The sequence below is a fragment of the Hirundo rustica genome, chromosome 14 (genome assembly GCF_015227805.2).
Source record: "Hirundo rustica isolate bHirRus1 chromosome 14, bHirRus1.pri.v3, whole genome shotgun sequence".
NCBI lineage: Eukaryota > Metazoa > Chordata > Aves > Passeriformes > Hirundinidae > Hirundo > Hirundo rustica.
The window spans coordinates 1,283,653-1,297,569 of record NC_053463.1 but is presented as its reverse complement, the minus strand read 5'-3'; the positions used below and the strand labels follow the sequence as shown (position 1 = coordinate 1,297,569).

Below are 13,917 nucleotides of genomic sequence, written 5' to 3'. Positions count from 1 at the left end.
CTGTCCCGCTGTCCCCCTGACCCTCTGTCCCTCTGTCCTTCTGTCCCTCTGTCCTTCTGTTCTTCTGTCCCCGACCCCCTGTCCCTCTGTTCCTCTATTTCTTTGTCCCTCTGTCCCTCGCTTCCTCTGTCCCTCAGTCCCCCTGCCCCTCTGTCCCCCTGTCCCCCTGTCCCTCTGTCCCTTGCTTCCTCTGTCCCTTTCTTCCCCCTGTCCCCCTGTCCCCCTGTCCCTCTGTCCCTCCTTTCCCCCTGTCCCCCTGCCCCTCTGTCCCTCCCTTCCCTCAGTCCCCCTGTCCCCCCGTCCCTCTGTCCCTCCGCCTCCGGCGCGGCCGCTCCGGGGCTGAGCCCGCCCCGCGTGTCAGGCACGGCAGCAGCGCAGCTCCCCCGGCTCCGGGCAGCACTGCCGCCGCTGCCGCCGCTGCTGCACCGCTGCCGCTCCCAGCGGCCCCGCATGGGCAGTGCCGGGGCGCGGAGCAGCCGCTCCTCGGTGGCTCCGCTGCCCCGGGCTGCCCGCACCGGGCGGGCTCGGGGCGCCGGGGCTCTGCGGGGCCGGGGATCGCCCTGCACTGCCCGCGGCTCTGCGGACACTTGGCGGGGCCGGAGATGACTTTGAGCTGACTCGCCGAGGGACGCAACCCCAGCTTGCTATGGAGGATGATTTTTAAGATGAATACCTACCCCGGTGATAAATCCAATACGTCGATACCAGGATATTTCAAAGGCTCTGCGTTAAATTATGGCAATTTTTCTGCGAACGGCTCCAACGAGACGGGAAGCGACCTGGATTCACTTGCCCTGGCCACCAGCAGGGCGATCATTGTGGGGCTGATCCTCGGTGCCTTTATTCTCTTTGCCATTATAGGTAATATCCTGGTAATTCTCTCAGTGGCTTGCAACAGACATTTAAGAATCCCTACGAACTATTTCATCGTTAACCTGGCCATAGCAGACCTGCTGCTGAGTTTCACCGTCCTGCCGTTCTCCGCCACGCTGGAAGTGCTCGGCTACTGGGTTTTGGGGAGGATTTTCTGTGACATCTGGGCAGCGGTGGATGTGCTGTGCTGCACAGCCTCTATTCTCAGCCTGTGTGCCATTTCCATCGACAGGTACATCGGGGTCCGCTACTCTCTGCAGTACCCCACGCTGGTCACCCGGAGAAGGGCCATTTTGGCTCTCCTGGGGGTCTGGGTCCTGTCCATGGTGATTTCCATCGGGCCTCTGCTGGGCTGGAAGGAGCCGGCCCCGCAGGACGACAGGGAGTGCCGGATCACCGAGGAGCCCTTCTACGCCCTCTTCTCCTCCCTGGGCTCCTTTTACATCCCTTTGATCGTCATCCTCGTGATGTACTGCCGCGTCTACATCGTGGCCAAAAGGACTACCAGGAACCTGGAGGCTGGGGTGATGAAGGAAATGTCCAACTCCAAGGAGCTGACCTTACGGATTCATTACAAGCACGAGGACACCTTGAACAACACCAAATCCAAGGGCCACAACCCCAGGAACTCCTTAGCTTTCAAACTTTTAAAGTTCTCCAGAGAAAAGAAGGCGGCCAAGACGTTGGGAATTGTGGTTGGCATGTTTATCCTGTGCTGGCTCCCCTTCTTCATTGTCCTGCCGCTGGGTGAGTGGGGAAGCAGGGGCTGCCAGGGCAGGGGTCGGGGTGGGTTTGTCGGATCCTACAGAAACATCATGGAAAGGGATCAGGTGGATGAGGAGGAGAGGCTGGTGGGAGAGCAGCAGTGAGCAGAAAGGAAGGGAATGAAAGGAACGGAACTCCTGATGTGCAAAGAGTCACGCTGGAACTTTGGGAAGTGTGCAGCTGCACAAAGCTGCTCACCTGGAGTCCTCAGGGCCTGTGTCGCCCCAGGGGACGTTATCTCCAGGGTTCATATTTAAATCCCCTTTGTGTTGCTCAGCTGAATTGAATTCGGTTTCAGAGAAATTACCAAAAAGCTTCACCCCCAACCCTAGACAAGACCAGAGAGCTGCAGCACTGCAGTGCTGGGGGTTCAGGTCACTGCCCCAGGTTTGGGAAATAACACAGCAGGATTTGGGCACTTCAAGGTGCCCTGATTGGAAATGAACTTAAGTTAATTGTGAGGAGCAAAACTCCCCTAAGCTTTGGGAAGCTGAAATGTTCTAGCTCTGAGTTCAAACATTACTCATCAAATCCCCAAACCAAAGGAGATCCCACAGATCCCCAAGGAAGGTGCTCGTTGGGGTCTGTAGTTCCTCATCCAGGTGTTTTGGACACTGCCATGGGAGCTTTTGGGAGTGACTTTGTTCACTTTCCACTTTAAAATATTGTTGAAGCATTGTCATTGCCTTAGCACATTACTCAGTGTCCCCAAAGCTGTGTGAAATGTGCTTGTATTGTTTTTAATATTAGCACTAGCTCTGAAGGAGAGTATCTCTAGATATTCAATTACTGTGCTCTCAGAAATAACTGTCCAATACTCATTTCTCTGAGACAATCTGGCAGCCTAATTATGGAAAGAGGTGGATAAAGAAAAGGGAGAAAAGGCCTTTATTAATGTTCTGTATTTGTGTTTACTTAGTTACCCAACCAAAACATTTCTGATTGAGTGGTAAGCGAGTATTTTTAGAGATTGTTGTATAAAACTAAACTGAGTTCAGCAGCCTGGTCCTGGTGAAGTGTTATAAAACTATAATTTCTGTCTAATATAATTTAGAATCTTTACTGCTTCAGCTACTGCAGGGCAACTTTGCCATCTCTAGCTTATTATACTGAATTTGAAAATCTTTATGACTCAAGACTCACATAAAGGTCATGTTAAGGATGTGAAAAGATCCAAACAAAAGGAAAACTGTGAGTAAAGTTCTCTTTGGCTACTGAAGTTTGAGTCCTTGTGCTGGCTCTTAAAGGAATTTTATAACATAAAACAAGCAAAAATACCCAGCTGTGGATAGAAGTGTATTTCCACCATATATAGCAGCACTAGATTTGTAACCACTAGGTCATGATCCCCTGACAAAGCAGATTCCCTCCTTGATTTTGAATTATTGAAGGAAAAAAAGCAGCTGTGACCACAGCAGCTGATGTGTGGGGGTGGCAGGAGCCAGGACTGGCACCCCTTGCCCAGCTCAGATGTGGAGCAGTGAAAACACAGACACAGGGCAGGAGCAGAGGGAGACACCAAGAGCTTCCATGAAAGTGTCAGCTTTCCCTTGGGGAAGTTATTTCAGATCTCCTGGGCTCTCTGGGAGGTTTGGTGAGTGGCTGTTAAACCACCTGAGGGAGAACTTACTGCTTTGCCAGGATATGATTTTATCTCCTGAATAAATGGTGCCAGGCTGGAGCCTCCAGCACAGCAGTGGGGCTGGCACAGGGGCTGGGGACAAACCCAGAGCCAGGGGACAAACCCAGTGTTGGGGACAAACCCAGTGTTGGGGACAAACCCAGGGGATCAAACCCAGTGTTAGGGACAAACCCTGAGCTGGGGACAAACCCAGTGTTGGGGGCAAATCCAGGGGATCAAACCCAGAGCTGTGAAACAACCCGAGAGCTGGGGACCCCAGCCGACCCCAGGCTGTGACCCCAACACCCCCAAGTGTTTGCCCCCCAGAGCCAAGGGTTGAGCTCTTGGCCGTGCCATGAAACTGCTGGAATGTGTCAGAAAACCCCTGGCTAAAGCAGGGGGACAGAAGGAATCCTGAATCCCACAGGGGATCCAAATGCATTTCCACAGTGAGTATTTTCCCTTGGTTTTGCTGACTTGGAATAGGCTGGGTTTATTCCTTATCCCTGACTTGTTCTTTTTAAATTTAAGATCCAGCACTGTCCAACTCGCTGTATTTTTATCTCTCTGTATCAGAGCAGAGTCAATTAAGGATGTCAGGCGTGACTCAAGCATTGCTCACTAGGACAGGTGAGAAAAGTCCTTTTCCTGACGTGCCCAATGCAGCTGCTCTCAGCTGCAGCAGAGGGGAAAGCAGTGGGGAAAGGATTGCTGAGGAGCTGTGAGCTGCACTCTTCACAGGAGGAATCTTTCGCTCTGTGTCTTGAAGACACAAAATTCAGTGAAATGCTCCTTTAAGGAGCACCTGGTGGTATGAAATCAATTCCTGGGATAGGCAAACTGTAGAATCCAAAAGGTGCTGATGTTTTCCAAGCTCTCCGCGGGTTCCTGGGCTGTCCAGCTGAAGCACCTCCCCTCCCTGCAAGGACAGGCTTCTTCCTCAGCTTCTCCTTCTCACACCTCCTGTTTGCCCCAGTAACCCAAATCACACCCTCACATCTGCATCCTTGCTATTTATGTTTCTATTTCTCTGCTCTCTGTTTCCCTCAGCAATTCCACAACTCTGCAGGAGGGTGTTGGCAAAGCAGCTCTGGATTTCTGTGGATCCAACCACAAAACATTTGCCAAGCTGGTAAATGTTATTTCTGCAGCACCGCAGCCCCTGGTCTGAACAAATCTACTTAGATGTAGCAGAGTTTCCTTGGTATTCTCAGCAGTTCCAGGAGTTTCCCGGGCAAAATTCTTCATGTTCCAGTCTGGCATTTCAATTTATTCCACAGCTCCCCATCTGATATTCCAGCCCAGAGTTATTCCATCAGGTGGCACCTGTGCCCTGGGAACAGCTGTGGTGCTGAAAGCAGGCAGTTTGCTTGGAAAAATGAAATTATATCAACGTTTTCAGAGCATTTTTCAAACAAAAATCCCAAGGAAAGCTCTGTGTCCAGTGCAGATTGGAATTCCAGCCTTGACACCACAGCAGCACTGAATTTCCCCCAGTCAGTTCTGGAGCACTGAGCTGAGCTGTCCTCAGCACCCTGGGGATGCAGAGCTGGGAGCAGAGAGAATCATGTGAGAAATTTGGGTTATTCCTGTATTGGATGTTCTTTCCAGACAGCAATGGAGCTACAGAACATCCTGGCTGCACATTTATAAAAGCTCCCTGCCTGTGCAACCAGTCACCCTGCCACTCAAATTTATTTGTGATTCAACATAAGAAAAAAACGAATGACATTTGTGTCTTTGAGACAACTTCGTGGGCCATAAATTCAGTGACTCAGCTTTGAGGAGTAAATATCTTGGTTTTTTAAAATAAATGTTTCTTTTCATCCCTTTCATACAAATTCTTATTAGGCAGCAGGACTATATTAAATATTCACTGCTGATAAATGATGAGTGAAAAAGATTATTTTTATTTGAAGGCTAGAGCCCTGCAGAACTAAGGCAACACTCATTAAAACTCCCTCCTTTAAACAATGGAGTGTCCAATTTTATGACAATACCTTTGTTTAAAAAAGGAATACAAAATGAAGGATCGTGGGAGGAGAGGTTGGTGTCACTCCTGTGAATTGAGATATCAGAGCAGACTTCCCAGGCTTCTCCCAGACATTCCCAGAGGGAAAACTCACCAGGCACTTCACCAGGGCGCAATTCCAGTGGAGATCAGAGCAGCATCCGCTGCCCAGTTCAGAGCCTAAATCCCCCTGCTCCCTCAAATCCTGGGCTCCATCCACTGGAGAAAAATAAAACTCTTGGAATGGCAGGTCCCAAGAGCCCCAGGATGAAGATACAACTGCTGGGATTATCACTATGGATTAAACTTTTGTAATCTCTCTGTAAGTAATAAAAAATAACATAAAATAATCTGCACATTGTGGGTCAGCCAACACAAAATTATTCTTAAAAGAAAACGTTATTTAAGTACACAATGTAGGTTTATGTCACATCAGGCCGATTCTGACAATATCAAATTAGGGCCCTTGGTTTCCATGGGAAATCCTTCCAGGCTTTAGGTCTGGCGCTGTCAGTGCCTCTGGCCTCTGCCCACTGCAGGGCTTTAGGCCTGGCTTATCTTCATTTCATTTGCCTCCTCTTCCCCTCCGTGACCAGCCCAGCTCTCCGGAACTGATGACCTCGAGTTAATAGTAACAGAATTCAGATAAATTAATGAGATGTGGCAATCCGGCAGGTCAACCCCTGAGCAAAGTTCAGTTGACAGGAGACAGCAGGAACTGGACAATTAAACATCCTGAGGGCATTCACTGACCAGCACAGAGTGTTTTGGCATGTGGGGAGCACCAGATTATTTTGGGATGATTCATTTTGCTACTGAAATAGCCTCCCTTAAGCCCTGCTTTACGCTTTGCTTTGCAAAGGGTATCAGTTTCAGTCACTTACAGACCGCTGGGGTTTAGGACAAAGTTGTTATCAAAGAAGGGGAAACTGCACAAATTCCTGGGTAATTCCTCTGTAGGCCTTGGATTTGTTTGTCAGAGGAACAAAGGGAAATCCTACAGTGCTCAGTGCCACAGAAACAAATACACAAAGCAAACAAAGCAATGCAGAAAAAAATACAGAGAAATCAACCAGCGCTGACTCTTCAGCCCCAGGGATGGCAGCAGCTCCTGTGTCAGGTGGTCAGGGAGATCCAAGGAAAAAAAATCAGGACTGAGCCACTGGGCAGTGAGAGGGAATCTCACAGCTCTTGAAATCAAAGGCAGGAGGGAAGGGAGAGTCTCAGAGGAAACGTTGCTTTCGGCAGGGCAGCTGGATGTGAGGTCCTTCCACCAGAGGGTTTGCAAACACGTCAGGAGCGGCTCAGGTTGGAGGGCACAGGAACAGCCCTGAGGAAAGTGACACAAATCCAGGTGCTCCTAAAGCACCCGAGGCCAGAGCTCAGGGTCTCAGGTGCTTTAGGTGAAACACTGCAGGACCAAAGAGCCAGGAGGTTTTCCACATCTTTACTAAAACAATCCTGCGTGACCCACTGCAACACTTGGAGCAGTTTTGATGGGCTTCCAGGCGAGCCCTAGGAACTGGAAAGCAATAACCATCCAACTCTGAAGGACAAGAGAGAAACCTGTACTGGAAATTCATCCAGCACCCTGTAACAGTGCTCAATTCCGTGCTGGAGCTGTTTCCTACCAGCCATGGCCAAGACAGATTGGCTCAGCTGTCAGGAACAAGCAAGGAGGAGAGAAAACACCAGAGCATGTTCAGCAATTGCAGATATTGAAGTACAATAAATGAAATGTCAGCAGACTCAGATTAGCTTTTCTAGACTCCCTTAATCAGCTAATCCTTTGCAAAACAAGGATAATCTTGGCTCGGGTGCTGTCTAGTCAGGAGCTGCTGGAGTCTGTGACGCTTTTGGGCCAAACAATCACAACAATAATGCTGTGTTTGTGTCCCTATGCTCTGGCAGCTTTAGAGACTGATTCTGACCAAAACTGATCTCGGTTTTATCATATTCGTGTGAGGGCAGCACAGTTCAAACACAGGTGAATTCTCTCAGTGGCAGAAGTCAAAAAGCTGGGCTGGGCTGGGAGGTGGTGCCCAGGGCAGGAATTCTGTGTTTAAATTCTGTGTCCCTTCAGAAATCAAATGTAGCTTCTGTGCTGTGCAACTGCTCATAATGCAAGAATGCTTGTAATGTAGCAGCTCTGGGGTTTAGGAAAAGGTCTCATGCCTATCTGTACTCCTTGAAGTCCTGGTTTTATTTTGGCCACTCCAGATAAGTTTCTATTTTCAGAGCCTTTGAAAAGCTCTCAAATTGAGTCATTGTGAATGAAGTTCATGCTGTTCTCATTGCAGTGGTTTGCTCATCTGAAATATGAGGCATCTGCTACAGGTTGTCAGTCCTAGGACATAAATTCCTCACAACCAGGACACTTTGGAGCTCTGAGCAACCTGGGCTGATGGAAGGTGTGAGTGGAACTGGATGAGATTTAAGTTCCCTTTAAACCAAATTATTCCATGATTACAGGATATTCATAATGCACCTATCACTACACTGGAGAGTGACAGCTGCCACACCTGGAACCCTGTCAGATCTGTATGCTACCCATTGCTACTCATAATTTATCCAGTTTTCCTTTCATATTCCTTATTGAATTTGACTCTGCTTATTTTGGATGCTCTGCCTGTTTCTCAAGATCATTTTTCACTGTTTTCCAGCTGTTTTCCCTGTTATCCTAATCCTCTTCTCCAGTAGCCTGCAGTGCCTCCCAGCTTGACCAACCCTTGGTTTTATAACCATCCTCTCCACTTCATCATCTACTGCTTGTAAACATCTACTGTTTGGGGGTTTTTTCCTATATTAAATAAGTCCGGGGGAATGTAAACAAACACTGGATGCTGGAAGGGAAGAAATCAGGAGCTTTAGAAATCCAATTAGCTCTAAAACCTTGGCACACTGGCTTGGCTGAGCCCGTGGTGAGAAGGGCTGCAGAAAGCTTAAACAAAAGACAGCCACATCCTTTCAGCACATTCTAAACTCACAACAGCTCTGCCCAGGGGCAGATTATTGCTCCTGCAGGGAGGATTTTACTGGCTGTGCCCACAGTAGATGTAACTCAGCCATCAGCAGCTTCCAGGAGCTGTGGCTGCTGCAGGAATCACAGCGGGAACACGGAGATTCCCAGCCTGGAAAGTCTCGTGCTGGTCACAGCAGAGATCAATCACTTTTCCCAAGGCAAAGTTCCATCCTCAAGCAGATTCCTTGAACAGCAAGGCTCATTTCTGCACAAGCTGACTCCTGGGGGACAGATGGAGATGGGGGTTGATTTGGAGGAGTTTCCTGTTTTCCCTGTCTCAGAACTCAGCTGATACCATTTGGTGCTTTGCAGCGCTTTCCCTCTCCAGAGCGATTTTTACAACCTTGTAATTTTCTCTTGAAAAGCTCCAGCCAGAATGGCTCCAGTCTGCCCCAAAATGGAATCTCTGAAAGAAGATTGGCCCTTGGATTTCCGTCCAAGGGGACCTTTACCTGACTCAAAACTTCCAATCACTAATTACCTGTTCTCACTTTTTGTATTTTATGGTGTGCAAACAAGCAAGCTTTGAAACACTTCATTTTCAACCTGCTATCAATAGAGAGAAGGAGTTTCACATTTTTGGGGCTCTTTAGTCTTCAAACAATGACAAATTGCAGTGGATCTCCAGTTTCCTAGCTGGAATACCCAGTGGCACACAGTAAAGCCGTTCCATGACTCTGCTGTACCATTGTAGTGCCATAAATCCAGGTGTTGTATTTGTTGCAGGAAACTGGAGAGGAACTCAACACACTCCCCCCACCCAGGTGTGTTTTTCACCTCAGCAAAACTGGATTTAGAAATTTTTGAAATGCAATTCCTTTGTAAGGCACAGAAAACAACACTTGACAACCCCAAATTCATCCCTAGTGGCTTGTCCTTAAATCCAGGGAATTCACGGTACTCCTCCCCAACTATTATCAAGGATCAAATTCTGAGCAGAACCGATTATTCTATGAGTAATTTAATATACTTAATTGATACCAAACCCACAATGCATTAAAAATGAATGTTTAATTAAAACCTCCTTCAGTGAAGAGTTTTCCTTAATTAAGAGTACAACAATTAAGCCATTCCAGAATATTTTCCTGCTGCACACCCTGATATTTTTTAAGGACTCTTCCCAGGTCCACTAAAGTCCTTATGAGCTTTTTCAAAGGATTTCAAGGACTTCCCTGCCTCCAGTGGACTCAGAATTTTAATGTCTCAGTGATGCTCTGCCTCCATATTCCGCAGAATATGTGAGGAGAATTAATATGGCAAATTGTTTCCCACAGTGTTCCCTAATTTCATTGAGGAGACTTGACTGACTTTTTCTGTAATAAAGCGTACATTATAAAGAACCAGTCAGAGCCTAAATGAAATTAGCTCTTCCTAAACAAAATACTTCTCATTTCCCTTTTATACTTGCTCTTGCTCAGAGTATCTCCAAGCTCAACAGCTCCATCAAGCCTGGGGACTGTGAGCAAAAAATTGATCCCTCCAAAGTGATCCAGCTGAATTTCTGAAATATTCCCTGTTCTTCATTTGGTTTTGGAAAAATCTCATTGGTGTCAGTGGTGCAGTGAGAAGGAGATTGTGGTGCTGTGATTAATAAATCACAAGGTTAGTGCCGAGAAATAAAAGTGAGCAGAGGATACACATCCCTTGGAGTGAGGCTGTAAAACATGGAACACCAGGAGAGCAATCACCTGGAGCAGGGAAATCCATCTGGCCACCCCACCATGAATAAATCACTGAGGACTGAACCACATGCAAATTTTCCAGGCATTTTAAGGAGCAATTTAAATCAGCACAGGGCAATATTTAATCTCTTTATCAGGCTGCAGTGAGGAAGTGATTGGAGATCAGGGCAGGAAAGATCAGTCTGGTGTTTGAGTGTGTCCAGCAGGCTTTGCTGTAGCATTTTATCAAGGTATTAAAACAGCCCACACCTGTTTGCTCCTGCAGCTAAACGATACGTAGTTATTTTTAAAAAAAAAATAAAGATCAGCACTTAGTTACAATAACAGAAAGGTTTGGAAACTGAGAAATTCAGGAATGATTTCTTGTGTGATAGGGATTAAAGAAGCACAGCTTGTTTATCTGCATTGCTTCCCAGTTTTCATCTCTAGACTTTCACTCGTTTTATCTGGCCTATAAAATTCCTTATTCATTTATTCAATTTATTTATAGCATTTTCTCTGTCCACATTTAACCTGCCTAAAAATATTTCAATTTGGTAGAGGAATGTCCTATGGATTTTCAGCTGTCAGAGAAAGGCAGACCTTTCCATCCACCACTGTGGATTCAAATCTACACCCAAGAAAAAATAGAGACTCCTGAGCCATTTCATGAGGTTTGCTGGACTTTAAGAGCTGGAAATCATTTCTATTTCAAAGGAATTCCAGAAAACAATTTAATAAATGTATCAGTATGAGCTCCAAAAAACTCCTTATGCATTATGGTGCTTTGTAACTGTTTTGTAAAGCCATAGAGCTTCTCTCTTTCCCTAAACTGAAGGGAAATATTAGCAATTATCACTTACAGACTGAAACCTGCAAAGGTTTTGCAGCTGAGCATGGGGAAGATTTGGTAGCATCCTCCTCATCTTGGCTGCAGTTATAAACTTGGATCAGCTTTTCCTAAAGCTTTACAGGAATGTAATGGCTCATTCCATGGAATGACAGGAATTGCCACTGAGTCTTTCACCCGAGACATTCAGGACACACAGTTTTGGGAGCTGCATTGATTCAGTGTAGGCTGGAAATTTTTCAAATGCATTTCATGGTTTCTCTGAGCACGCTGTGCTCTGTAATTCCTGCAGCATCCATCAGGACAGAGGCAGAACCTGCAGGATCTGCAGCAGCTGCAGGGGAAAGGCTTTGGCCAAACCCTACAGATCGTTGCCAGCAGCACGGCCTGAGGGACAGGGGCTCACCTTACAGGAGTCCTGTAAAACCCTGAAGTGCAGGAGCCATGAGGAAATCCCTTTAAGCTCTCCATTCAACCCTGAGTTCCTCAGCTGCAGGGCAGAGCCAGATCTGGCCCCATTCCCAAACTGTGCCAGGATAAAATCCGGGATTCTGGCTCCACAGGACCCCTCGTGCAGGGAGTGCAGCCCAGCCCTGGCCCCATTCCCAAACTGTGCCAGGATAAAATCCGGGATTCTGGCTCCACAGGACCCCTCGTGCAGGGAGTGCAGCCCAGCCCTGGCCCCATTCCCAAACTGTGCCAGGATAAAATCCGGGATTCTGGCTCCACAGAACCCCTCGTGCAGGGAGTGCAGCCCAGCCCTGGCCCCATTCCCAAACTGTGCCAGGATAAAATCCAGGATTCTGGCTCCACAGGACCCCTCGTGCAGGGAGTGCAGCCCAGCCCTGGCCCCATTCCCAAACTGTGCCAGGATAAAATCCGGGATTCTGGCTCCACAGAACCCCTCGTGCAGGGAGTGCAGCCCAGCCCTGGCCCCACGCACGCTGTGCTGGCTGTGCTGGCACCCCAGAGCTGTTACCCAGGAGCAGAGGAAACACTCTTGCATAGTTTGGAGGCTCCAGGCACGACCTCTGCCTTGCTGTGAGATGGGAACAGTGCCCAGAATCACATCCCGCCCCTCCAGGGCATCCTGACAGCCACCACTGACTCAGCTGCTCCCACAGCCCAGCAAATCCAAAACCACTCCAGAGGAAAAGGATCCTGCCCAGCCGGGCTGGGGTGTCACCTTCCATTTGAAACGCTCTGCATATCTAACTCCAGTTCCTGACAGAGGAGTTTTCTCCTGGATCCCCACTCCATGGTCACTTGAGGTGTTTTCCCAGCTGGATTACAGATCCAGCTCTGTTTGCCATAAAAATCTCACACGTCCTTTTCTCCATTCCCATTCACTAATTTTAGCTGATCAATTACCACTAAAAGCACAGGAAGTGGATTCCCCAGTGCGAGTTTTCATTTGGGCAGCCTCATTAGGGAAATTGTTTGGTTGTGAAGGGAAGGGGAAGCGTTCTCAGTATAACCTCTCGGTTTGGGTTACACCATTTTTATGAATGTCTGAGATATGGGAAGTTCTACAATTAAGTTCAGGTTTCGGGAGGTTTGTACTCACAATAATCTGGATAAATGGAGAGGTGTTCAGGAGCTGCCAGAGGATGTATTAGGAGTTGTAAGGTGTCTGGAAATGCTCTTTTTGAGGGGCATGGGAACACTTTTCTTTTAAAATGACCTTTGAAAGCTCTTTGAAGGAGGCACAGCCTTATTCCTTGTGTGCCTTGTGCACAGCCTGGACAAGGGAGGTTTGATCTTTCCCTGGGATCAGGAGATGTTTCTGCAGCAGGTGTGCACCTATAAACACAAGGACTGCTTCTTATTTTTAAATCCTTCATCAGTGATGTGCTCCTTTAGCTTTCAGATGGGAAACATTTCCTTACTAGCTTTCAAAACAACATTTTAGTACCAGAAGACCAACACTGAAAGCAACATGCATAAAAGAGTTTTAAAACAGCTTCTAGCAGTGATCTGATGCACATGTTCCCTTCCTAAAGGCAGACAAACCCCTGATCTCAGATATTCTCTGCTTGTTTCCCCTGGACAGGATCCCTGTTTTCGGCTCTGAAGCCCCCTGAAACGATCTTCAAGGTGATTTTTTGGCTTGGCTACTTCAACAGCTGCTTGAACCCCATCATCTACCCCTGCTCCAGCAAGGAGTTCAAGAGGGCTTTCATCCAGATCCTGAGGTGCCAGTGCCACCGGCGCAAGCAGCTGGGCTGGTGGCCCTACAGCTACAGAAACTGGAACCGCTGCTCCTTCGAGCACGCCAGGAGAGATTCCCTGGAAGACAGCGGGAGCTTCCTGAGCAGCAGCCAGAGGACTTTATCCTCGGCATCCCCCAGCCCCGGCTACGTGAGCAGGATCAGCCACCCGCAGCTGGAGCTGTGCACGCTGCAGGAGTGCAGGAACTGCAGCTCCCTGCTCGGCCCGGCCCGGGAGGGCAGTGGGCAGCAGGGGCACTGCCAGTTCTTCACCTTCCAGCTCCTGCCCGAGAGCAACGGGCACGGCCCTGCGGCCGCCCAGGGCGCTGGGGATGAGCCCACGGGCACGCCCTGAAGGGCAGCACTGCCCCGCTGGAACGAGAGCATTCCCACCGCTCCGTGCCCTCTGGACACTGCCCTGCCTCATGCCAGGCCAGCAATGGAGCCGTGCTGGGCTCCTCAGGAGAGCTCGGGGAGGGAGCAGGGAGGGACAGGAGGCTCCGTGTCACAGCACTGCCAAGAGCAGGGGCTGCCATATTCCCAGTTAATTCCCAGAGAAACTACTGAAGCGTGAGCAGAGGGCAGGGAGGGCTGGACACACCCAGGGAAGGGCACACGGGATTGCTCAGGTGTCCTGGGAGAGATGGACAGCCAGACACACCTGTGTGGAGAGAGGGCTGGAATGGGGTGGGCACGGGGTGGGGGTGCCCAGATGTGCCAGGGTGGGGAGGGATGGGTGGATGGATGGATGGAGGAATGGATGATGGATGGATGGATGGATGGATGGATGGATGGATGGATGGATGGATGGATGGATGGACAGATGGGGGATGGATGGATGGATGGATGGATGGATGGATGATGGATGGATGGAATGGGTGGGTGGATGGATGATGGATGGATG

General features: G+C 48.7%; 1 protein-coding gene across 1 annotated transcript; it reads left to right on the top strand.

Annotated features, from left to right (window-relative positions):
- The first annotated feature begins 522 nt into the window (after window positions 1-522).
- Window positions 523-13,684, top strand: ADRA1B (adrenoceptor alpha 1B). Its single transcript, XM_040078301.2, has 2 exons — window positions 523-1,620; window positions 12,857-13,684. The coding sequence occupies exons 1-2, from the start codon at window positions 654-656 to the stop codon at window positions 13,366-13,368; spliced, it is 1,479 nt and encodes a 492-aa protein (XP_039934235.1). The 5' UTR covers window positions 523-653; the 3' UTR covers window positions 13,369-13,684.
- Window positions 13,685-13,917: the final 233 nt, after the last annotated feature.